At 31.1% G+C, this 26,919-nt stretch overlaps 2 protein-coding genes across 3 annotated transcripts in view; both read right to left on the bottom strand.

The window, feature by feature from the left end:
• The window catches only part of LOC143254148 (uncharacterized), a 420,077-nt gene that overhangs the window by 173,380 nt on the left and 219,778 nt on the right, over positions 1–26,919 (bottom strand). The window lies entirely within an intron of this gene.
• LOC143254147 (uncharacterized) lies at positions 23,208–26,054 on the bottom strand. 2 transcript variants are annotated; one of them, XM_076508943.1, is made up of 3 exons: positions 25,899–26,054; positions 24,796–25,212; positions 23,208–23,327 (listed from the first exon to the last, which is right to left on the bottom strand). In XM_076508943.1, the coding sequence occupies exons 1-2, from the start codon at positions 25,914–25,916 to the stop codon at positions 24,820–24,822; spliced, it is 411 nt and encodes a 136-aa protein (XP_076365058.1). In that variant the 5' UTR covers positions 25,917–26,054; the 3' UTR covers positions 23,208–23,327; positions 24,796–24,819. The 2 variants fall into 2 exon arrangements, with proteins under 2 accessions (XP_076365058.1, XP_076365057.1); XM_076508942.1 differs by lacking the exon at positions 23,208–23,327 and adding an exon at positions 23,727–23,889.

Raw genomic sequence — 26,919 nt, 5'->3', positions numbered from 1 at the left:
GTAAAATGTTGACAACAACTGGATATAGATTTTTACTTAGTGAGAGCTTTATTGGTTGTTATAGAACCCATGAGAAACACACCACTTGTATATAAACGGTTATAGGCGCTCGACATGTCATTTCTGGATAGTATTTGGTTTTGCGTCCACTTTGATAATTTTTTTCTATTCAGTATTAATTGTTATTCTTTATGGCAGCAACAGGTCGTGTAAATAACTCAAATATATTCTATTATATTTATAGTAAATTTCTGATTGTTAATAGACATGATAATAGAGAGTGGCTTCAACATAAAACATCTGGGAAACAACAGCTTTTCATAATATGAACTTATTGATTTGATGATAGATTAGAGCCTATTAAAAGATTATCCAGGGATTATGGGTTATAGGTTTCAGACTAAGAGGTTACTTTCTCTAGAGACGTCACATCAGTGTTACAGAAATAATGAGAAACAGTTTATACTTTGTTTTTGCATGAAGGATTACTGGTTTATTTCATTAATATTGCACAATTAATACCAACACTAGAAGCTGCAGTATATGAGCAGAGTGAGTGGTGATTGTTCATTGATTCCTCCAAAACAAGTTTGAAAGGTATTCTGCACAAAAATAACATCTTCCTATTGCTCATTTGGTTCGTACGAAAATCTTGAACTTCTTTTTAATAAGGTCAATTGCAAATACCATCATTAGCTCTATTGTAAAATCCTAAAAGTTTTTGTATGTTGTGAGGTTGACAATCAAGTTATACGGAGTTTCTAATTTTTTAAAGAAACAAACAACAAAGCATTAAAGTTTCAACTACCATAACGTAGCACAAATTAACCTGAATTGAAAGTTTTTGTGAGAATGGGACACGTACGTACGTATCCAACATTGGAAAAAAAACAATGGTCACACAATCCAGCTTGACAACAGGTGGATAAATAAAAGAATGAACACAACACATAGTTTTAAGGATAAAAGACGAGTATTTCACATAAACATATGAAGATGAAAAAGGATTTATATTCCTTTCTCATCAATGTTCTTCTCTTTCCTTTAGTTTATTTACATTTATCTTGAAAAATATAATAATAAAAGTGTTCATCGTGATAAACAAAATAATAATTTGATCTAAAGAAGAATTGATTTTCTTCCTGTTTTTTAAACAATTTCTACGTTATAGAAAAAAATAAATATTTGTTTTGAAGTCTGCCTGTATGAATCATAGAAAATTTGATTTTAAAACCAAAATAACTTGTATCTCATTTAAATTATTAGGCCCATGTAATATTGCAAAAACACTTTCGAACAGTATTCAAAACTCCATATTCAGTGACATTATTGGGCCACACACTCACGTGACATCAATTTTAATAAGTAATTACAAAATCCTCAGTGTAAATATCTGAATTACGAAGTAAGGTTGGCTATCTTTGAAGCTTTATTTCATAACACAGTTCATAATTAGATACTGTGACATCTACCAACCTATTTTCATTTTAACAAATCAAATCAGTGGCAGCAAGATGAATTAAAATTCACTACTAATACTTTACTGCTATTTATCAGAAACCATTAATAGATGTGATTTTATCATGATCTTAAAATACAGTCTTATTTGTGGACAGACGCGTGGCGAAAAACAGTGTCAAAGAATGATCATTTTGGCTTTACTTTACCTTAGCAATTCCAGACTTCCTGCGTAGCTACGGTACGACTTCAATACAAGAAAACAGAATGACATTTCATTGTCTGGTTTAATAAGATTCATTGAAACTGTTGAAAGTCAAACAATTTTATTCTTAATTTTGATCTTATCATTCAATGTGAATCAGAATTTGATAATTAATCTAGTGATTAATGTAGCTAATTAAAAATAAGATTATCACTTATTATCAACCGTAATATTGAAAATATCACATAATATCTTTTTAATTTCCAAACCAAGATATCAAGCTAATAATTCTTATACAAAGTGAAAAAAATGAAAAATTGATAAACATTATAACACAAATTCATTAATTACATGAGACATTAGTGTTAGACTTGTTACTTTGTTAACCCTTATATTTTTCATATAGTTTCTTCGATATTTTCAATTTGTAAAAGAGTTTATAATAATAGCATTTACACCACCCTGTAAACATGAAATATCAATTGTTGACAACGGTTTCCTTTCAGACCGGTTCATATACGATAAACATAGATTGCGGAATATTATTATCGTAAACCATTTGATACCACATACATTATAGATATTATAAATTACATATATTACAGACATTATAATCAATAAGTTAGTGAAACTAACCTTTAAAGAACAACAAAATATATTTTATGAAATATGTACAAATGACTTGGAAACAAAATTTTAAGGTGTATTAAACATTTGCAATGATTCCAGGTATGTTTATATAACCTTAAACAGATATTAATTGAAACTATAACGTGCATAAAAATTATTATTTTATGAGAACTCGAGTTATCAATCACACATGATATACCAACAGGAAAAACGTTGTTATAAAATAAGTTCCTGTCAATGAAAAGTAGACTAAACTGAACTCACATAACATAACGTAACTGTATCTAACCTAAACACAAAAGGAATGTTTTGGTATGATAGAAAAATAAATAATAATAAATTGATAAAATAAAAATAAATTAAATTTTTCATATAAAATAATTCAGATTGCATTGAAGAGAAACAAATAACTCTGTAATTTACTTTTGGACGAACTGACGATATAAACACCATAAACATTATTTTTATGATGTCGGAGTTGCAAATACATCTGAAGAAAAAGCTAAATATAGAGTACAAACTTTCTTTTAGTAAAACGAATGGTAGAAAGTTACATCCCATTTACGTTACTTACAGCTATGGCCTTAAGAATCATTGCGTCATATTACTCCTTTATCTAAATACGTAAACTTCAAGAATACTTTAAACATAGCCAACTAACTTACAGCTGATATCAACGACTTATCGCAATCTAATGAACATGAGGACAGTGGGAAGTGTTCTACAGTTTATGCTATAACTTAATTATCTTTTAAACTGCAACATAACTCACCGAAGACAAATAGTTGTATTTGTTGCATGGTATCATTTTATCATGAAAAGTTGCAGTTCTCCACGTAGAATAATGTCAGATAATTAAACTAAAATTGATTTTTGATGAGAAGATACCAAATATCATAATGAGATATTTTTAGTGAAACATAAATTTTTATAAACTACACCATTATAGAGAGTAGCTATGAATATTTTAGGTCCATTATCTGCTTCCTACTCAGACAATAAATATTTTATTATTAGATATCCAGATAAAATGCCTCATCAAAAACCGGAAACGATGTCTGAGGCATTTGTAAATAAATAATTGGCTAGACAGTGTGTACTTCAGTACGTACTGACAGACGGAAATAATGACTTCTTTTACAAGTTAAAAAAATTACATTTTTTCAGTTCTTTGGTGATTAGAAAAGAGAAACAACTGCTTTTCATCCAACTGTTACTCTGTTAGCAGAAATATTCAACAGTAATTTGTTGGATATGATCTCTGAAACATGTGAGGAAGTTCAGAAAACTTGGCAGGAGCTGATTCATTTATCAGGAAAATGATGATAATGTGAGAAGAAAACAGTTCGTACGTGTTAATGGATTAAAGAATCTGAAGAAAAGGAAACCCTATCAGTACGAATATATGACTAATGAAAACCATATGACTAACAAAAAAGAAAATATTTAAGTCGAATCTTATGATTTGTCTATCAAGATTTATATTATGATGATGAAGAGAAAAGTGAAGCCGAGATAGAAACGTAAAAGTTAAATGACGTTAATACCATATTAGGTGATGGAAGTGTTGACATAGATGACCCTTCGTGTAGCGTGTCTAGTGACATCAATTTCCCTATACACAAAAACAGCGTGTAAAAAACATCTTGAACAACGCTGGCTGATACTTTTACACATTACATTTCGTGGTCCTGTACCACCACAAGCAGAAGTAATCCTTACCCCTACAAAAAGACAAGTGAAATTTTCATCAACAAGTAGTTGTACGTAGACCCAAAAATGACTTCTGTAGAGTTAATATTAGCTCCAGTGAAGAAAAGCTTTTCACAATATGTTAAGCTAAACGCGAAGTCGAAATTAGAATTAACTAGACAATATAGGCTGTGTATAAACATTGTTGTATATGTTATATTTATGTATGTGTGATTATAAGACACTTGTCTTTATACGTTTTAATTGTAGAGATTCTGCAGTTTTAATACTATCATTATTTTGTGGATGACAGGAAATATGGCGGCAGAGAACGTGAGAATTGTACCGGTTAAAACTAAAAATGATATGATTTTTATTAAACACGAAACTTTTGTATTATCAGGAGATAAGTGGATAATTCTTGAAAATAAACCGTTTCCACAGTATGTTCGATGAATAGTTTGAATTGGAGAAGTACTAATATTGTTAGAAAAACCTTTTTACGTCAATTGTCCTGTTGGTGTGATGACAATGGCTCGGAAAGTGTAAGGTTATTTCATATTACAAATTAGAGAACAGCGATCTTACATTCGGTAAAGATCTTACAGGAAGAATTAATTAAGAACTACAAGACCCTGGCTGAACGATATCTTGTTGAAATAGGAGATTTGTTATTAGGTTTACAGGATACTAAAACAGCTTTTCGATTTCGGATCGAAATATAAATATAAATGAAATATAAATTTTTATTCAAATTCAGTATAACAGAATTTCCAGTAAAATAACACTGTGACAAATGTTCTCGTCGTATAAAACAACAAATTATATTTTATTTTCTGCCAAGTTCCTTCAATGATATTTGTTACAACACCAGTCAAATAATGTTTATATTGACTATATTCACTAAATTAATCAATGATTTGTAATTACATTTATCAATGCAAGTTAAGCTGAACAATTTAGACGAAAGATGAATAATTTTACGTAATTTATAATTAAACTGATCGAATATATGATTTTTTCAACATCCCTGGTAGTTCTTATAAATTATTTCAAACATTATGTTACTCGTGAAAACTGTTCATTATTAACATATCACCATGTTTAAACGTATCCATTTTTGTTCAGTTGAGAAGTTGAAATCTAGTACACCGTGGTATCACCAAATGATCCTAAATATCATAAAACTACATGTGGGTTTCTCTTTAATAAATCAATTGAATTTATTTCGTTATCCGAATACTTTAGTCAAAATATCTTAATCAGTATAAGGAAACGAAGCAAGTTTTTAAAATCTGAACTTTTGAAAATTATAAAACATCAGATAATTTTGGAGAAGTTGAAAATAACCAGATTATAAATAGATCAATCCGTACATTGTTGCTGTTAATACACGCATTTACCAACACCGAAACATTCTTGTACAGTTTATACGATTCTACAGCCGATGGGATTGATGATTCGTTTTACTGTTGTTCTATTTTCTCAATGTCTTTGTGGTATAACATTAACGCCAAAGTTTTCCTGACTCAGACTGGAAATATATTCTAAAGAATCTACCCACCAGTAAGCATATAATTCTGTATCAAACCGTGTTAATGGTACATGAGAAACACACACCAACAAATTATCTAAAGATGTTTTAAAGTATAAATTACTCTTCATTTTCTATTCTAAAAAATCGAACTTAATTTCAATCAAAAGTTTTTTATTTCACAATTCAGATTACGAAGCTACTCAGTGGGCTACCTGTACGTGCCCACAACGATTATCAAAACCCGATTTCTGTTGATGTGAATACGCAGACTTCCCGCTGTTCCATTGGGGATAAATGTTTGTCAATCAGTAAGTTACTATCAAAATTATAAACTGTTTAATAATTTCACCTACTTTTAATTTTGTATTCCTGAATTGGTTTGCTTCTTCCATTTTAATTTCACAGAGGGTTAAACGAGGGCTATCTGTGCTAGCAGTCTCTAATTTATCAGTGTAAATCAACTATTGGGCTACTATATTACCAATGAATCGTAGGATTGACCGTTATCATAAAAAACGTCTGAACAACTGAAAGGGTGAGCGTGTTTCGTATGACGAATATTTAAACCCACGACTCTCACGCTAAAAATCAAGCGGCATGACCAGGTAATTAAATTTTGTATCATTCTTACGAGAAAGGTGAAATTTCTCAATATTTATATATTAAAAGTTTAACATACTCGATTGTTTAAAGTAACCTGAATTAGCTGTTACCAATTATCCTCTGCTATTACGATTTTCTGTAAACAAATTGTGACGGTCATTCTTTGTTAGCTCACTATCCAATACTCCTTCGTAACCCAAACTGTTGTTGTAGCTTCCACCACCTCTCAAGCCATAGGTAGTGTCTAAGTCTCTAGTTGTGTCTCTTTCTAACACTTTCTTATTTTCTCCTTTATTTCCATTACTTTTATGAAAACCTGGATCCCTGTTACTTCCATGTCTCTCCCTTTGTTTCCGTGATCACCGCAACGATCGTAGATGTTCCGGTTTTCTATCGTTATTTCCAATTTTAGCTTTACTTCCTATAGTGCAGACCGTAGTAACTAAAAGGAAAACAATAACCTGTGATAAAAATATATATATTATATTTCAACTTTCTTATGAAATTATAACCATTTAAATAATTTACACTCTCGTCGTGGAAAGCTTGTATATCTTCAGTTTTGGTTTTTTTACAAAGACAATATATCTCCCCTGAAAGCTTACAGGTACACAGAAGTTTCAGTGCACACTGAATGAAACAATGATGATTATAGAAGAACAATGAATCAATAAAGTATGTTGAGAAAGTTTCCGATGCACGTTTAGCGTTTAGTCTGTGATTAATTGACGCTATCAAGGTCACCCAAGGGGTTATGGAAACTATGGACACTGTATTAATGAGTGGAACCAGAAAGAAACTGTGACAGGTTGACACCACCTGATGATGGAATAAAGTTACGAAGGATTGATTACTGAAAACTTAAAACATCCTGAATTGTAAACAGCTGGCTTATTGATGAAATATCGATAACAAGAATGTGAGAACAGATACAAGGAAAATCTCCGGGTCAAACATTTGACCATGTAATAATATTTCTTTTGGAACATTACTTTTTCGAATTGCAAACACTTGAAATATATTTTACGGAAAATAACCTAAGCCAGCATTTGATTCTGTATAAAATCGTGTTCCTTGAACAGGAGAAACACAAAGACAGGCACATTAACGAAAGTTTTCTTTTTACTATAAATTACACGTTATTTCTTACTTGATTCAGTTTATTTTATGAATTTTTTTATTATTTCAAAATTATGTTTTCAGTAAATTCAAGAATATATTTTTATTGCACTATTATAACCTTCAGGTTGTTAATTCAATAAAGGCAATGTTTCAGAACATCATTTCTATTGGTGATAATCCGGATCCTCACAAGCTTTAAAAAAAATATATATAAAGTTTCATATAAATTAAACAAAAAGCACAAAATTTTCGATGTTGTAAGAAGTAAGTTATTTAATTAAATTTAAATATTTTCAAAGGATTTGGGAAGTTTATTCGTGATGACGAGAAACCAACTTCAAGTAAAAATGTATCTTAAGATGTTTGGTATTGGTATTAAAACATTTACTGAAATTAAGTTGAGAACAACATTTTCCACCTTCTCAGGTCATCTTCAGGTTGACAAAGAGTTGAAAACTTTCTCTTGGTTAATTTGAGGAAGTTTATGTTTTAACACAACTATAAATTATTTTTTTGCAAACAGGAATAAACTGTCCAGTGATTTAAAGAGCCGAATTATTGTAAAATACAAGTCTCGTGTATCTCTTTCCGGTGTTACTACACAACTTAATGTGCCGAAATCTATTGTTCAAACAATAATTGCCAAGTTTAAGCTCACAGAATCAACTGCTAACCTACCTCGTTCTGAACGACCCACCAAAATTTCAGAAAGAACCAAGAGGAAGGTTCTCAGAAAGGTTAGTAAGAATAGTAAGAACCCTTGTTTAACACGTAATGACATACAGAAACTGGTAAGGGAAACTGGGGTGAAGTAAGCACCTCTACAGTTACGAACACGTAACTCTCTTTGGGTTCAAAAGATGTCGTCCACGTAGAATTCCATATTTAAAGCCTGTTCATTTAGAAGCACGATTAAGGTATGCAACAATACTCATTCTTTGGTCAGACAAGACTAAAATCGAGCTTTTTGACCACTATGATGTTCGCAATATTTTCCGTTAGAAAGGGGAACGAAATCTTCCAAGGAACACCGTCATTACTGTGAAATACGGAGGTGGCTCGATCATGCTGTGGGGCTTCTTTAGCTCTTCTGGTGTAGGCAGCCTTCACCGCGTCAACGGAATCATGAAAAAAGAAGAGTACGTTGATATATTAGGCACTTATATCAAGAATTATGCTCGGAACTTGCGGCTTGGAGATTGTTGGATCTTCCAGCACGACAATTATCCTTATCACACATCGAAATACGTGCAATCCTGGTTGCAGAGGAATCATATAAGCGTTCTGGAGTTGCCATCGAAGTCACCCAATCTCAACCCAATTGAAAACGTTTGGCATGAGTTGAAGATCAGAGTTCATCAACGTCATCCGAAAACTTTGCATGAATTGGAGGCTTTCTGTAAAGAAGAATGGAAGAAAACCCCTGTTGAGTACTGTCAAACGATCATGGAGGGCTATGAGGAGAGATTGCGCCAAGTAATTCACCTGAAGGGCTGCACAACTGACCATTAAAGTAGACGCACGAACACTTTCTGCACCTCCTACATTTGATTATTTGTTTATAAGCAGTTTGCATGTCGTTCAATTTACATAGAAATGTATGTAGATGTGTGTTGATATAATATTTATAATATACTACACTTTCATTATACTAATCGTGACACTTTTTATGTTATGAGGAAAAAACTATTCACGAACACTTTCTATCTTATCTGTAACTTATAGCTTCTAAGAACGTCTTTTATTCTATCGCAGTCTAATGAAGATGAGTACATTGGTAAATTTTCTACAGTTTATTATATAAGTTAATTATCGGTGAAATTGTAACACAACTCACCGGAGACAAATAGTTGTATTTGTTGAAAGATATCATTTCAGTGTGAGAAGAGGCACTTCTCTACGCAGAATAATGAGATAATTACATCAAATTTAATTACTGTTCATAAGAGACCTGATCTCATTTCGGGTCATTATTAGTGAAATATAAATTGATGAAGTAATTCTCAGAAAGGAACTCTTATATAGTATAGAAGAATTAACAGTAAACCAGCACTTTGACAAATGAAACAACAAACAAGAAGTATTATGTTCAATTTCCCACCACGCTCTTCAGAAATTAATTTTGCTCTATTTATCTCACATTATTCTGCTACTTCTCACCCTGGAATGATACCAAGCACCAAATACAACAATTTGTCTCCGGTGAGCTGTGCTAGAGTTCAACCGATAATTAAATTACAGAATAAACTGTAAAACACTTACCACAAGACTCATCTTCATTAGACTGCAATAAGCTAAAAGACGTTGATATCAGCTGTAAGTTATTTGGTTTTGTTAACAGTGTTCTTCAAATTGACTAATTTATATAATATGTTGTTATGACGCAATCATTGTGAATGCCATGGCTCTGAGTTACGAAACTGTTATAACCCAGATTACTACTTACTGATTTTAAATTATACAAAAGTCGTACTTTATGATTGGCTATCTTCTTCAGATGTATTGATAAAATAATTTAAATCACAAATCAACGGTGTAAACTTTATACAAATGTTTTTAGTTTTCTTTTTGATACTGATGTTCATTCAAAGTCCGATATCATGCTGAATAAGTATTTGGTGTTTATATCGCTAGTTTGTCTTTGTTTCCCTTTGCTAGAATCTGAATTATTGTATGTGAAAACTTTAATATGTTTGTTATATACACATTATTATTATTTATTTATTTGTCACATTCCAAACGAGTTTAGGTCAAGTACAGTTACGTTATGTTATGTGAAACTTTGTAACTGAGTTTATTTAAGGCTATTTAGGTGAAAATTAAATATTTTATTTAAATTATACGTTCTACGGTGCGTCCAATAATTACTTCTTACTAACTTATTATTCTATGTTTCACAGTACAGACAACTGTATATGTGGAAGACTCAGCAGAGAGACCGATGTCGCTTTACTATAATAAAAACACACAAACACAAAAGTATATAAATAAACTTTCCGAACGCTAATTTCTATTGTCATATACTTATTTAATAACAATTGTTTCACAGTTGGTATAGCATGTATAATTAACAACTCATGTTCTCATTGGATATGTTTCTCTATCCACATTATTTCTTCAATCAACAACTGTTTACGAATCTGTAAACAGATCTGAAATTAATGCAAATATTTAATTTACTTTACTAACTTGTTTCCGAGTCACTGAAACATGTTTCGTATGGTATGTTCTATTTTGCTTATAAGGTTAGTTTCACTTTTTTCATTTATTATAATGTCTGTAATATATTTAATTTATAATGTTTACAAGGTATGTTGTATCGAAAGGCTTTTGTAAATGGTATTCCGCAATTTATGTTTGTCGTAAAAAAATCAAGTTTTAAAAGAAAATGTAGTCAGCAAAAGAAATTATACGCTTATAGTGTGTATGTGACACTATTATTAGATTCTGTTATATTTGTTGAAAATCTCTAAGGAACAATAAAAATACGAAAAGGTTAAAATGTAATAGGTTTAACACCTTTGTCTAATGTCAAGTATAAATGTGTCTTATAATGTTTATCAGTTTTTCATTTTATAAACTTTTTTAATGAGGGTTATTGTACATTATTAGCTTGATATCTTGTTTAAAAATAACATATATCTTATAACATATTGTCTATATTACGGCTTATAATAAGTAGAAATCTTATTCTCAATTAGCTATTTTAATCCCTAAATTTTTTATCAAATTATTATTCTTATTGGTTCATTAGCTCAGAAGCTAGTGTATATATTAATACTGTTTGACTGTTAGCAGTTTTATTGAATCTTTTTTAAACTGGACAATAACATGTCATACTGTTTTACTATATCACAGTAAAACTGTAACCATGAAGGAAATATTGAAGTGTTAACGTAAAGAAAAGCCAAAGAGCTCGTTCTACCACACTGTTTCAGTTCATTATTGAAAAGGAAATGATGAAAATGTGTTAATAGTAATATTTTATGTTTGGACTGGAATTGACAAAAGTGAGAAATCTATAAATTTCAGTTTTGTTTTGTTTAAATGTTCTGAAACCATTATTTCATTTGAGAAATGAATATTTCATGTCAAACATTGTCTGGAATATAGTGCCATCTAGTGTAATTCAAAGAGTTTAAAAAACTTTTTTTTGTGTGTGTTTGAGATTTTATTTTAAAATTATGATAAAATCACATCAAATAATGATTTCTAACTATAGATGATGGTAAAGCACCAAGAGTGAATTTAATTAGTCTTACCGCTACTGCTTTCATTTCTCAAAATAAAAATAGATGGGCAGGTGTCATGGTATCTTATAATAAACTCTATTATAAAAGAAAGCTTCGACTGTCACCAATCCTTCTTCATATGCTATAAACTCACTCTGAGGACTGGCTAATTAAATGTTAAAATTGATCTGCTAGTGTCATGTGAGTTTTTGGCTCAATAATTTGTGATTTAGATTATGAGATTAGTGAACAAAATAAAGATGAGTTAATAAATAATTTGCTTGCTTAATCAAAAAGCGGAAACAATTGCGAATCATTTGTAAATAACATAATTGCTAGATACGGTGTAACCCAGTAATTACTGACGGATAGAGGTAGTAACTTCGTTTCTAAGTTAGTAAAAGGCATTCATCAATTGTTAGGTGTCCAGAAAACTGAAACAACTGCTTTCATCCAGCTGCAACCGTATTAGTAGAAAGATTCAATAGAACTTTGCTAGTTATGATCTCTCAGTACTGTGAGAAAGATCACAAAACTGGGGAAGAGCTTGTTCATCTATTACATAAGTGATGAAAATGAGTCTACTCTGGAAAGTTCGTTCTTTACATTACATGGTAGAGATGTAATGATCCCTATTTAGTACAAGAACTAATAACCCGAAAAGTATTTTATCATGCGGTAGATCACGATTACAAGAGCTATTACAGAGAATGCAGTTAGCCTTTCAGGCACCTAATAAACATTTAACACAACCTTCTAATCATGGAGAGAAACAAACAAATAAAAAGGCAAAACTAATGATAAAGAGTTAATGTTAGCTCTAGTGAAGAAACACGTGGTGTGCTAGAACCTTTTAACAATATGTTAAGCCATATGGAAGTTGAAATTAGAATTAAGTAGACAACATATGATGTGTCTATACATTGTTGTGTGTGTTATACATACATATGTGTGTGGTTATAAGACACTTGTCTTTATATGTTTTAGTAGTAAACATATCTGTAGTTTTACTTCTGTAAAACTATTTTTCTATAGATGATTGGAAACATAGCGGCACAGAACGAGAGTATAACGGGTATGATTTTTATTGAAGAAGGAAATTTTTATTATAAGGAGATAAGTGGATATGTTTCGAAGATGTATGATTTTTACAGTATGTTCGATTAATAGTTTGATCACGAGAAGAATTAATATCATTGGGAAATATTTTATGGTAAGTAGTCGTGTTAATTTCGATGAGAGCAGTTTGGAAAATATGACGTCATTTCATATGACCAATCAGGTAACAGCTATCTAATGTTTAGTAAGGATCTTATAGGAAGGATTAACTGAGAACTATGAGGCCTTAGACGATATCTTGTTAAGATAGAAGATTTTTATTAGAATTAGAGATATTAAAGATAGCATTTTGATTTCCTTTCGGAACCCACAAAAACGTGTTTTAATAGACAGGTGGAAATGTTTTGAAACTGTTCGCTGGCTCTAACTGTGGAAATGATAGAGGAAGTATATGCTGAAATCTATAGAAGGTCCCATTAGAGTATGTGACCCTGAACTGTGTAAAAATATAATAATTTTATTTTCACAAAATTAAGACACCATGAACTTCGTTATTTTATAAGTGAAAGATGAACTCTTCTTATTGATATTAAATTAAATATAAATCGGTTTGATTATCGAACTGATGTAATTAAATTAAGGAATAGTTGATATCATAGACTGATTAGAACTTGTTCTGCTCACAGCCAATGAATTACATTATCCTATAGTTTTAGAAGTAAAACTAAATATACAGGAAGTCCGATTAATATAAGAGTACCCGACTGGCAAGAATTATTGTCAACAAAAAAGTTACAGATAATTCAGAATATAATTGTTGAGTCAAACCTCATTGAGCTGTCAAACATACAAGATGAAATCTGAAACTTCACCTTTTCGAGAGCTGGGTAAAGTATCATGGAATTTCATCAACATGTAGACCACGTGAGAGCTACAGCAGAAGGAAGTAACTGAGATAATTGGAAGTTGACTGATTCAGTAATGAATAAACATTATGTTTTTTATAGTTAAACTAGTAAGTAGTGTGATATACACAAAACGTGAAACACTGGCTTTAATGATATGTTGTAAGTTAGATGAACTGTTTAAATTCAAGAATAAAACCAAATCAGACCTGGGCACCAACAGAAGGTTGTCTTCCTGACAGGGCACTGATGTGGTTGAATTATGTAACAAAAGCCCATCTGATTTTGATGTAGAATGATTTTTAATAGCTACACGTTATTATTAAATTCGTAATTAATTGGATATGTTACCTAATCGTAACTTAAACATACAGATAATATTTTAATATGATCAATTAATATATATATATATGTTTGAGATTCTAAAAATGAAAAGTTTGAGAACAGGTGTAGAAGGACAAGATTAATTAGCCAGAGACGATAACAAAGGAAGTTTTGAAATATTACCCGAAAAACAATCAATGATAGATAAAAGAAAACCCACATTACGATAATGTTATTCAAGTGGAATAAAACGTGAGCGAAGAAGTGTTAAATGAGAAATTTAAGTGCGTGTGAAACAGTGAAGTGCGCGAGTGATTACAACGTTCCACTCCTTGAAGAAATTTCTTGTATGAGTTTAAAGAGAAGACCAGGAGAGAACTAATAGTGAAATGAAGACGAATAAGGACACGTCTTGATTGTTACAGAAGACCAGGAGAGAACTAATAGTGAAATGAAGACGAATGAGGACACGTCTTGATTGTTGCAGAAGACCAGGAGAGAACTAATAGTGAAATGAAGACGAATGAGGACACGTCTTGATTGTTACAGAAGACCAGGAGAGAACTAATAGTGAAATGAAGACGAATGAGGACACGTCTTGATTGTTACAGAAGACCAGGAGAGAACTAATAGTGAAATGAAGACGAATGAGGACACGTCTTGATTGTTACAGAAGACCAGGAGAGAACTAATAGTGAAATGAAGACGAATGAGGACACGTCTTGATTGCTGAAGAAACACAACAGAAAACTCTATTAACAAAATTGGAGAAAACCAAACCAAAAGTGAGAATAAATTATAAGTAATTTGGGATTTATATAATGTGATTAGTGAACAAAATAAAGATGATTAAATAAACAACTTACAGGGAAAAGATACAGAGTACGGGTAAGACTCATATTTCTTATGTAAAGAACTGATAATGATAAGTTTTTACAGATAGTCGTACCACAAAATCTGAAGACGAAGGTTAGGAAAACATATCATTATACAACTTTTGTAGCACATTTAGGTTTTGCATAAACATACATGAGAATAAATAGACGGTTATTTTAACTAAATATGCGCTAGGATATTAAAGATTATTTTGATTCAGGCATGGAATATCAAAAACGAAAGACACGACCACACTTTACAAACGTTGCATTACAACAAGTTCCAAGTTTATGAGTACCATTTCAGATTGTGGCAATGAACATTTTAGGTCCATTACCTACTTCATACACAGAAACTAAATACGTGTTAGTAGCCGCACTCAAGTGAAGTAGATGTCCAGAGCCAGTATGCTTGCCTAATCAAAAAAACGGAAATGATTGCTGAACATATGTAAATAACATAGTAGCTAGACACGTTGTACCCCAGTACTTAGTAACGGATTGGGATATTAACTTCGTTTCCAAGTTAATAAAAGACATTTGTCAGTTGTTAATTGCCCATAAAACAGAAACAACTGCTTTTCATCCAGCTGCTATCGTATTAGTAGAATGATTCAGTAGAATATGATCTCTCAATACTACGAGAAATATCAGAAAACTTGGGATGCTCTAGTTCATTTATTACTTAAGTGATGAAAATGAGTCTACTCTGCAAAGTCCTTTCTCAAACAGCAGAGATGTACTGCCTATGTAAGAGATAATGTCTCCTAAAATATTTAATCATGCAGTAGATTATATTTACAACACTAAACTATAAGAAAGAATGTAGTTTACATCAGAGTTGACTGACAAACATTTAACAAAAGCTACTTAACGTAGTGAGGAACAAGCATATAAAAAACTAATGGTGTGAAATTACGAGATAAACTATTATTATATACGCCAATTGTTAAGAAATGAGATACAAATAAACAAGTAAAACCATGGAGAGGCCCTTTAAAAGTCCTTAAACAAACAAGTCTAATCAATTTTGAGATTCAAGATCTTTATAGAAAAGAAAATTGTTCGTAGATGTTAATAGATTAAACAAACTGAAGGAAAGGATACAATATCAGTACGAATATATGACTGATGAAAACCAGAAAACTAAAAAAGAAGTATTGGATTCGAATCTGATGATTACAAAAAACAAGATTTATCTTATCATGATGAAGACTTTAATACCATATATTTGGTGATCGTAGTGTTGGCATAGATGACTCTACGTACAGCGTGTCTAGTGACGTCAACGTCTCTTTTTCCCGAGGAACGTGTGGAACGACGTAAGCTGATACTGTTACACTTGATTATAACCTTATAACACGAGGTCCTGTTCCAATTCAACCATAATAATCGTTACTCCTACAAAACGACGAGTGAAATTCCTTCCACAAGTAGCTGTACAGAGACCGAAAAATTACATATGTGTAGTGGTAATTAGAAGTAAGTTGACAATATAGGACTTGTGTAAACATTGTTGTATGTGTTATATATTTATGTGTGTGTGATCGTTAGACACTTGTTTTTATATGTTTCAGTAGTACACATAACTGATGGTTTACCACGGTAATTATCCATAGGATGAATGGAAACATGGCGGCACAGAACATGAGTATTATACCATAAAGAAATAAGACGGGTATAGCTTTTATTAAAGAAGGAAGTTTTATATTATCAGGAGATAAATGGATAATTTTCGGAGATATACCATTTTTACAGTATGTTCGATTAATAGTTTTTACGAAAAGAACTAACATCGTTCGAGAAATCTTTTGACGTAAGTAGTCGTGTTAGTTTCGATGACAACGGTTTGGAAAATATGACATCATTTCATATGACAAATCAGGGAGCAGCTATCTTATATTTAGTAAGGATATTACGGGAAGGATTGATAAGAACTATAAGAATAACTAACAACAATTATCATTTACAGTTGGAAATAGTGGAACTAAATTTAGTACAAGAATTGTTTGTAACTGCAGACAGAATGTTGAGTTCGTACTTTATACGCACAAGTAAATTAGAAAAAGTATTAGATGAAATTGAAAGGAAATTACCTTTGCACTTACAATCTGTGAAACCTACAAATAGTAAAGAGATTTACATGCATCATATTTGGACTGTTGTTAAAACAAAATATTTTTGTACCAACAGATGGCAGTATAATATATAAATATTTGTTGTTTTCTTTAGTTTACATAATTTATCAAAAAAACTGTTTGAAATATTCTTCGAGAAATGTTACGTCTTTATTCACCCTCAAATTTTTACCATTGTCATTACAATTAACAAATCTCCATGTCAAACATTTGTTCATGTAGTAATATTTCTTCTAGAGCGTTTATTTTTCAAATTATCCATTTCTTTGGTTTTATCGTGAAGCATATTTGACCATAACATTAAAATACACAGAAATTCCTATTACATTAAAGAAAAACTTTCGAATGATGACAGGGTATGTTTTCCATGAAATAGTAGAATGTGGTAGAGAGAATGTCAACTCTTGGGCCACTCTTTTACAATGAATAGTGAGATTGACCGTCACATTATAACGCCCCCACGGCTGAAAGGGAAAGCCTGTTTGGTGCGACGGGGATGCGAACCCGCGACCCTCAGATTTCGCGTCGCACGCCTTAACACGTTTAGTCAACACAAGAATACACGAGAGATGGTAAAATGTTCATGAAAAGGTTTTTATTTATGAAATAAGAGTAAAAGAATAAACAACTTTTTATATTGAGTTGTTTTCATAATGTAATTCATATTTGGGAAATATGTGGATTAAACAATTATTTAGAATAAACTTTCTGAAATAAAATGTATAAGTTTTTACCACCATATCAGAACCATATTTATAATATTGAGGAATCGTTATAAATACACATGTAAAAGCGACACATTAAAGTCGTGTGATAACTACAAATTCAGCTAAACTAGTTTATAGTTTCAGTTTATTACTGACTAATAAGAAGTTGATAAACAACATGATGTAATGAACTGACTTATTGGATAAACATGTATTGTGCTCAATTACAAGGAAACAAAATATTTTCATGCTGCATTTTTTCCTATAACTTATTGTTATAGCAGTATAATAAGTTTCATTACTTAAGTATTACTGAACAACAGAGACCTGCAATGGTTTTATTGTATTAAAATGTTCCTATGTAATACAGTAATTCCTGTTTACTGAATCCAGAAATTATAACCTTTTTTCTCCATCAAGTGCAGATTTCTGGAAAAGTGTCATATGTACTTTCACCAAAGTGACACATTTCGATTAAATTCAAGTCACATTTTGCTATTCATAAAATGTTGACAACCAGAGTTTGTAGATTTCTCTAGACAAATTGTAAAACGAGAATCTCATCGATTATTATAGTACCCATGAGAAACACACCGCCAGTATATAAACGGTTAACAGGCGCCTGATGTGTTATTTCTGAAGAGTTTTTTGTTTTTAAATTTCGTGAAAAGCTACTCGAGAGATATCTGCGCTAACTGTCCCTAATTTAGCAGTGTAATTCTAAAGAGAAGGCTGTTAAGGCGTGCGACTCGTAATTTGAGGGTCGCGGGTTCGCATCCTTGTCGCACCAAACATGCTTACCCTTTCAGCCGTGAGGCCTTATAATGTTACGGTCAATCCCACTATTCGTTGGTAAAAGAATAGCCCAAGAGTTGGCGGTAGGTGGTGATGACTAGCTGCCTTCCCTCTACTCTTGCACTGCTAAATTAGGGATGGCTTGCACAGATAGCGCGAGAGTAGCTTTGTGCGAAATTAAAAAACAAAACATCAAACAATAAAGTATTCTATGAGTCAGGAATTTTAAAAAGACGTTATTACGTGACATGAAGTATCATCGTGTAACATATTTTGTATAAGAATGTCTTAATGTGACTGATCTACGAAAATGTGAAAACACTGCAGTCTGTCCGCTGCTAAGAATCAAATCCCAAATTATATTGTTGTAAATATGTGAACTTACACTTTACTTCCCTAGATACATATATTAAGTTATATTCCAGTCTTATTTGCAACCATAATCCTTTAGGAAGGTTTAATTCTAAATGTTAAGCATTAAATATATGAAATTGGTCACAAAGCTACTCAGAGGGCTGTCTCTGCCTGTCCACAACGATTATCAAAACGCCATTTCCAGTGATGTGAGTCCACAGACTTCCCGCTGTGCCACTTGGGGATAAATGTTGGTCAATCAGTAAGTTTCTATAAAAAATTATAAACTGTTTAATCATTTTATCTCCTCTCAATTTTGTATTCCTGAATTAGTTTGTTTCTTCTTTTTAATTTAACATAGGGTTAAATTATAACTATCTGCGCTTACCGTTTCTAATTTATCAGTGAAAAACAACTTCTGGGCTAGTATATTACCAACGAATAGTGTTACTGACCGTTACCATTATAACTACACTACACCTAAAAAAGAGGACATGTTTCGTGTGACGGATATTTGAAGCCACGACCTTCACGCTACGAATCAATCGACACGACCAGAAAGTTAAATTTTTTAACATTATTTCGAGAAAAGTGAAACTTCACAAAATTTTTGTATTTAAAATTTAAAATGTTCAATAATTTATAGTCACCTAAATTACCTGTTACCAATTATCCTCTGCCATTACGATTTCCTGCACCCACATTTTGACCATCAACCTTTCTTAGTTCCTTATCCAATACTCTTTCGTTTCCCAACCTAGTGTCGTAACTTCCATCACCTCTCACGCCAATGTTAGAGTCTGAACCTCCAGTTGTGTCTCTTCCTAACCCTTTCTTATTCTTTCCTGTATTTCCATTACTTTATGAAAACCTGGATCACCGTTACACACATGTCTGTCATTACTACTCATATCTCCCATTTTGTTTCCGTGATAACCGCAACCATATTCGATGTTCTGGTTTCTATCGTTATTTCCGTTTTTAGCATAACTTTCTACAGTGCAGAGAAGAGTAACATAAAGGAAAACGAAAACCTATAATAAAAATATATATCAAACTTTAACTTTCTCACGAATTATGACAAATTTAAATAATCTACTCTCTCATTACGGAAAGTTTGTGTGTCCAAAGTTGTTGTTTTTACACCGACAAGCGTATACTCAAACACACAATTATATTGACTGATCTATCGCATAGCATTTTCTTCTTAAAGCTTTTAACTTTTATTGAGAGTTATTTTTAAATAGATTACTTTAAATTAAAATTAAAAAAAATATTCATTTCCGTATAAAATGAGAACATTTGTCACTATGATGTTTCACTGGGAATTCTGTTATACTAAATTTGAATACCCTTTTAAAAATTACGTTATCAATTTACATTTCACTAACACTATTCTATAATGAGATCAGGTCTCTTATCATAGGAAATTAATTTTAATTGAATTATCTCACATTATTCTACGTTTAGGACTGCCAATTCTCATAAAGAAATGATACCATGCAACATATACAACTATTTGTCTTCGGTGAGTTATTTTGCAATTTGGTCAATAATGAACTGATAGAATAAACTGTAAAACACATACCACTGTCCTCATGTTTATTAGACAACAATAAGGTAAAAGACGTTGATATCGGTTGTTAGTTAGTTGATTATATCAAGGTACGTATTTCTATAGTGGTGTGATATGACACAATCATACTTAAGGCCACACCTGTGATGAACAAAACATCTATGACGCAAATTCATATTTATTGGCTTTTAATTAATAACAAAAAACGTAACTTATATTTGGCTTTTACCCAGATGGACTATCAAACGAAGATAAATCAAACCTATAACATTTTAGAAAATATTTGTTAATTTTCTTTTTGAGACTGATGTACTTTCAATGACCGACATCAAGCCAAATAATCATTATTGTGTTATATCGTCAGTTCGCGCAAAGGAAAATTACATTTTAATAAATTTATAATTACATTAATAACATGTTTCAGATAGTTTTGGTTATATTATGTGGATAAATGGTGACGTTCGGTAAACATCAGTGAACTACCGGTTAGCAACTTTTTATCTGAAACAACGTCTCAGAAATTGGAAATCTATAGATAAGTTACATTTCTCCATCGCTTGTTTCTTCTGAATAACTTTTTAAAATTCTCCATTCACAAAACTTTATGTAATTTTCCCACCATAGAAATATTCCTCACAAATCAGTACGTACAAATGTTTCATATTAAAACGTAATTTGAACACTTAATACATTTGGGTTTTGTGGTAAACAATGTGTAAATTATGACATATTTTTGTTACTTGTTTTAAACTTTTTTATTAGTGCATTCAGTTTGTTTTCAAAAAATAAAATATTAAAATACTCAAATGGAATTATAAACTAGTTGAAATTCTCTTGGATTTTGTTCGATCTTGATAAACGTGATCTTAACGATTTCGATTACCAGACAACGATTTTAAGTAATTTTAAGCTTTGTTGTTGATATCATTATGCAGCAATTTAATTGATATTTATGTTTAAGTGTTGTTAAACACTTATCCTGGTTTAGAAACCAGGATAAAAAAACTGAACACTTGCTAATAAAAAACCACTTAACTATGAGATGATTGGATGTTGTTTATCTCGTGTTTTGACGTCAATTTAAACGTCAGTTACAAAAGAAGTACTTTTTCATTCGTTCCAAAACATATACTCTTCAAGATGCATATCATATTCAAAAGAATCTTGTATAAATGAGTCTGAAACATTGCCTAAAGGCCATTCCAAGGCTAATAGGGTCCAATTTCTGTTTGAATTCATGAGAAAAACAATTTCAAATACATTTAAAACATTCTTTATTGATGTAACTTTAGACACGAAGTTTTCATCATCTCGTTTGCATTTAAGGGTCGAAGGGCTGAGTAGAAGACTTAGTGTGATAACTGGTATCTAATTAAACAACGTGTCTTGAGTTTCGATTTCCTTCAAAACAATATGTGTCAAACCTTTACTTTTAATTTCGTGAAATGTGAAGGCTCAGTCAAATTTAACAGGCTAAGTTAGGCCTAACACGGAATGTTATACGATACTGTAATATTGTTCATTTCAAAACATTAATGGCACAATTTATTAGACTTGCCTGTTGGTTTAGTAACAATATCTGCATATTTTAATAAAATTATTTCAATGTCTGAAATAAATAAATCTGTGATACTTGACCTCAAAACAGAAATCGTATTCAGAATTCTTACACTTCGTTGTAAAAGTTGAGTTTGAAATTTTTGTGACATATATTCTTATGATAATACAAAAACGACTTCTTATCAAAAGGAAAACATACGAAGTATAGCATATTAGGCCTTTTCTCAGAGGAACACACCCATCTTACTCCCTAATCCGCAGTTATATATTATATAATGTTCCAGAATCCTGAACGTTTCGATACCAGTGGAAGACATATCCCAAGTATACCCTTCTGGCGTGGAATCGAATCCCCGATTTTAGCATGGTTAGTTCGTAGACGTACCGCTGTACCAGCAAAGAACAACGTGTAGTGAGAACTATTGACTTCGTGCAACAACTTTTCTGTTGTGGCAAGTTTTAATTTTTGTGTCTTTCGTCAGTAAATATGAAGAACAGCTCGCTCTTCGCATGATTTCCATACAACCTAGTTAATAAGGTTAATTGTTTAGATTTTTTTTTTGGAAAACCCAAATTATTACAATCGTCTTGTCTGAGAAACATGAATCTTCTTATAGTCTTGTCTCAGGATCCAGATGCGTTTAATTTTATTTTTTCGTACATACGAAGAATCACGAAAAACTTTCTTTTAGGAACTTGAACGATAACATAGAACATATAATGAAGTGATTTTGTTTCCCCGGGATGGGACATAATACATGTTTACAAAATAGATAAATTCCTTATATTCACACATCGTTGTTTACCAACATATTATTGTTCAACTGTAAATTGAAACTATAATTAATTTAGTTGTGTGAATAGTTATCACACAACTTAAATGTGTTTTGTTTCCCATATATTTTCTATAACTCCTCTGTATTATGAACATGGTCATAATAAAATTTATTTATTTTGTTTCAGAAAGTTTATTATAAAGAAGTATTTAATCCACATATTTTTAAATGAATTAGATTATGAGAAAATTGAAAATAACAAGATCTTTTGTTTCTTAGTATTTCACGAAAAAAAAATATTGTGTATATTTTCTCACCCGTGTATGTCTCCCAGTATTTGAACTTGTATTAGATTGATTTAACACAAAAAATGATGGGAATAAAACTATAAAATATGATGAACTATGTAGAATGGACGGCAACTGCTTGTTGTGGGAACACAAGTGAGGAGGACGACGTTCCGAAAGGCTTCCGCCTTTCGTCTTCAAGTCGACATGAAGAAATATTTTTGCTACACGGTCAAATGTTTCATCCTGAGATTTATTAATTGTAGTGACGAAGGTGAAATTTGGTTGTCACTGTAAAATCAATATCGATGTAACATTTCTTGAAGAATGTTTATAAAACCTTTTGTTAAATATTAAGAACAAGTTATTCTAAAATATAAAAACATTTATTTATAAATGATGCTGCCATCTTTTGGTACAAAAATATTTAAGATGTGTTTCACACTGGTATTTAAAAGTGTATATCATTTTCTCCCACATATCTGTTAGTACCTGTAAAAGATGTCAAAAATATTACATTTCTGGTAAACACTGTTCATCATAAACTTAACATTGTCTTTATACGTATCAAACTTTATTCAGTTGATAAGTTGAAACTAACTCTGCTGTGGAATCAATAAACGAGTCTAAATATTATAAAACTACACATGAGGTTTTTCTTCAATAAACCTGTTGATTAATTTCGTTATTCAAATAATCTTGTCAAAATATACTAATAATAAACTAACCTAACTAAGCATTTGATTCTGTATCGAACGTTTTCCTGGTAAAGAAGAAACACACAGACAAACAGATTAACAAAAGTTTTCTTTTAACTATAAATTACACTTTATTTCTTACTTTATTTACTTTATTGTTCTTTATTTTCTCTTACGTTAAAATAAAACTGAATTTAAATGCAAAATTTATTTATATCAAAAATCAGTTTACAGTAATTTCAATATATTTGTCTTTCATAATATAACCTAAGGGTTATATTGAACCCTTAGTTTATTGAACAAAGGAAAGATTTCACAACATCATTTCTATCGGCGATAATCCAGGTTCTAAGAAGCTGTAAAAAGAAAAACATATATCCAGTTTTGAATTAAAGTTGAATTAAAAGGACAAAGCTGTCGATGTTGTTGTAAGTTATTTTATTATAACATATAAATATATATATATCTTGTGTAACAAATAACATATCACAAACGCTATTTATGAATCTCGTCCTACTTCCTATTACAGTTGATTGTAAAGTAGATGTTAAAATGTTCCAATCTTATTTTTTTAATAAAACTGAAGATTACTTATGATGTACAACAATAACAGGCCTTTCTCTTCTCCCAACGACTTATCAATAACTTTAGTGATTAAATCGATAATATCTGATGTAGGTTCTATGCGATAAACAAAGTTCACATACACCACTGTGTAGCTTTCCTATATTAAATAAACAACGTGTACTGGTGCTCTAATATTTCTCATTTCATACCAATTCGTTTTTCTAATGTGTATAAAATTTAAGCTCTCAGACATTACACATTACTTAGTAAACTTATTACTTATATTAACACTGAGCAATTGAAAACTCTTTAAGTATTCAACAATTTTGAAAACAGTAAAGTTAACAATGCAGCTTCTTACAAACGTTAACAAAGCAGTGACGATGTGGTGTGATTGTTATTAAAAGACCAGACTAAACATTCTTATATCACGTGAGATAATGTTAACATTGATAAAAAAGACATAAAATAAGTCACGAATATTGAAACTACTCGATTACTCTTTTGCCCATGAGAGAACAACTATGTTTAATACGATAGGGATTTCAATAAGCAATCTTCAGATATATGAGTCGAGAGGTATGGCCTAGTGGATAAATTGATTAACTTTATTATTTGAAACATATCCGTTTTTAAATGTTGATATTCTTACTTATTTATATTAACATGAACAATGAAATTAAGTGAGTTGTTACCAATTTCCCACCACCAATACGATTTTATGGGTCCAAATGTAGACTGTCATTCATTCTTCGCTCACTTTTCACTCTTATTCCCTTTCTGAGAACATTTCTTCCTTTGGAAGATTGTTGTCTTGTTGTTCCTCTTCTTAACCTATCCCTTAAGTTAGGGTCACTATCAAAAACCAAACCTACGTCTGGGTCTCTTCTAAACATATTCTTCTCGTATCTTCCATTACCATTATATATTCTGAAATCTTTTTTCTTATCAAAACCACTTTTATTCCCACGTCTGCCAAGAGCTCTAGTATTTCCCCCTATATCTCCGTAACAACCATAACCATTGTGGATGTTTCGGGTTATTTTGTCACTTCCGTTTTCAGCGTAACTTCCTACAGTGTAGACCGTAATCACCAAAAGTAGAATGAAATTCTGTAAAAAATAAATATTTTTTTATGAAACTATGATCATTAAAAAAACAAACTACTTGCTTCTTCTGTGAGGAAAGTTTGTAGACCCATAGTTATTTCACAGAGAGAAACAGTAACACAAACTAGTACGATGTAAACTAGCTTATCCTATAACTTTTCCCCATAAAGTTTTAATATTTTATTGTGAAATGTTCAAACATAGAACAGACTATGTATAAAATAAATGGCATTATTCATGTTTAGTCCAAATCGTTTAGCCTAATTTGTATTAATAACTGTAATAGAAATGACTTATTAATTTAGTGAATGTATTCAACATAACGATTATTTTACTGGTGTTGTGACAGATTCCGCGCGATGAGCTTGATCGTAAATTCAACATAATATTCTTGTTTATTGTTTTATATGATGAGATTGTTTGTCACGGTATTATTTTACTGGGAATTCTGTTATACTGAAATTGAATATCTTTCTAAGAATTATATTATCAATTTATATTTCACTAACAATGTAATGAGATCAAGTCTCTAATGAACAGAAATTAATTTTGGTCTATTTATCTGATATTATTTTGCCACTTCTTATACTGGAATAATACCAAGCACCAAATACAACTATTTGTTTCCGGTGAGCTGTAATAGAGTTTAACCGATAAGTAACTTACAGAATAAACTGTAAAACACTTACCACTAGTCTCATCTTCATTCCAGTGCAATAAGTAAAAAGACCTTGATATCGGCTCTAAGTAAGTTCGTTATGTTAATAGTGTTCTTCAAATTTACGAACTTTTATAGCGTATTGCAAATACGCAATCACAGTGAAGGTCACAGCTCTGATTTACGAAACTGTTATAACCCAGATTACTATTTCCTGATTTCAAATTATACAAAGGTCATACTTTATAATTAGCTTTTTCTCCAGATGTATTGACAAGCGAATTTAAGTCACAACTCAACGCGACAAACTTTATAGAAATGTTTTCAGTTTTCTTTCTGACACTGATGTACTTTCAAAGTACGGTATCATGTTGAATAAGCCTTATGAGGTTTATATTACTTTTTCCAAAAGTAAAATACAGAGTTATTTGTTACCCTTCGTTTCAATCTGAATTATTAAAAACTTTAATTTGTTTCTTTTAATGTTATACATTATTATTATTTATTTGTTTGTCACACTCCAAACGAGTTTAGGTTAGGTACAGTTACGTTATGTTATGTGAAACTTTATAAATAAGTATATTTAAGGCTATTGAGGAGAAAATTTAACATTTTACTTAAAGTATACGTTATACGGTGAGTCCAATAATTATTTCTTAATGATTTAGTGTTCTATTTTCATAGTACAGACAACTGAATATATGTGGACCTCAGCAGACCGATGTAGCTTTGCAATAACAAAAACACACAAACACAACTGAATATAAATAAACTTTCCAAACGCTAATTATTTATTGTCAGATACTTATTTAATAACAATTGTTTCACAGTTGGTATAGTATGTGTGATTAACAACTCATGTTCTCATTAAATAATTTTCATTGGTGTTTCAATAAAAAGCTGTAAACAGATCTAAAATCGATGTGAATATTTACTTTACTTTATCAGCTTGTTTCCGAGTAATTGTTACGTGCTTCGTATGGAATGTTCTATTCTTCTTTTAAGGATAGTTACACTATCTTTATTAATTATAATACCTGTAATATAGGTTA

Source organism: Tachypleus tridentatus, chromosome 6 (genome assembly GCF_004210375.1).
Source record: "Tachypleus tridentatus isolate NWPU-2018 chromosome 6, ASM421037v1, whole genome shotgun sequence".
NCBI lineage: Eukaryota > Metazoa > Arthropoda > Merostomata > Xiphosura > Limulidae > Tachypleus > Tachypleus tridentatus.
The sequence above is the reverse complement of the archived record's forward strand: the minus strand, read 5'-3'. Positions and strand labels throughout refer to the sequence as shown.